Here is an 886-nt window from a genome sequence, read left to right on the forward strand (position 1 = left end):
TGCCCAACTCTCTGCTCAAAGCTACGTGTCCACAAACAAACACTTGGGCTTGGTTTACCTGAGCTGTGCCAGCCCTGCCACCCCCAAGCACCCAACTGTCACAGCTCTCCCCTTCAGAAATCGTGAAACAGGTGGAAGAATCACAAGGGAATGCTGCTGCCCGAGGACTCTCAATGATTCCTGTGCTTTCCTTCCCACCAACAAAGACTCGAACCTCCTCTCACCACTACAGCCCACCCTCCCCAAGGGGAGCAGCAGAGATGTGACCATGGGAGTCAAGGAACTGAGGCTTCAGGAGCCCCCGTGTCTCACTGCAGGGGATGATCACATGGAAATGACGGTTCAGAGAGGAAACCGGGTGAGTATTTTGCAGGCAGACAGGTACCTTGAGAATACTCACTGCGAGGGCAGCGTTCTTCTGCAGCTTGTTGTAGGGGCTGTACTTGGGCTTAGGTGGTTTCCCTGCCAGCCTGTCTTTGTGCCTCCGGCTGCTCATGTGCTGGGAGAGGAAAACAGCCGGATCACTCACAGCCAGGACAGCAAGGACAGACCCACGGCACCGCGCAGCTTGGGTCCAACGGGGACACCCATCATCATCTCTCAGGGGACTGGCAGGTTCCCACCCCCCAGGCCCCCGGTGCCTGTGCAGAGGGGTCTGCGCGCCCGGTGTCCCCGCGTTCCCGGGGGAAAGTCACACACCAGGCCTGGCATCGTCACCTGTTTGAGCTGTGTCTCCGAGTTCACGTAGATCTCGCACACTTGGCAGTGAAACGCCTTGTTCTGGATGTTGATGCTGCCCTTGTTGCCGATCCGCTTGGCCTTGTGCCCTGCCCGGGACAGGAGCTTGCCCCGGCCTCGCCGCATCTGGGTGCCGTGACCTTCCAGC

At 59.0% G+C, this 886-nt stretch overlaps 1 protein-coding gene across 1 annotated transcript in view; it reads right to left on the reverse strand.

Moving 5' to 3' along the window:
- Nucleotides 1-385: 385 nt before the first annotated feature.
- Nucleotides 386-886, reverse strand: part of LOC104522389 (zinc finger protein 385C) — a gene marked incomplete at its 3' end in the record, with an annotated part of 9838 nt that continues 9337 nt past the window's right edge. The window contains 2 exon segments of the mRNA XM_029084196.1: nt 386-499; nt 718-886. Coding sequence (XP_028940029.1) covers nt 386-499; nt 718-886 — 283 coding nt within the window.

Source organism: Antrostomus carolinensis, unplaced genomic scaffold, assembly GCF_000700745.2.
Source record: "Antrostomus carolinensis isolate BGI_N321 unplaced genomic scaffold, ASM70074v2 scaffold31033, whole genome shotgun sequence".
NCBI classification, from domain to species: domain Eukaryota; kingdom Metazoa; phylum Chordata; class Aves; order Caprimulgiformes; family Caprimulgidae; genus Antrostomus; species Antrostomus carolinensis.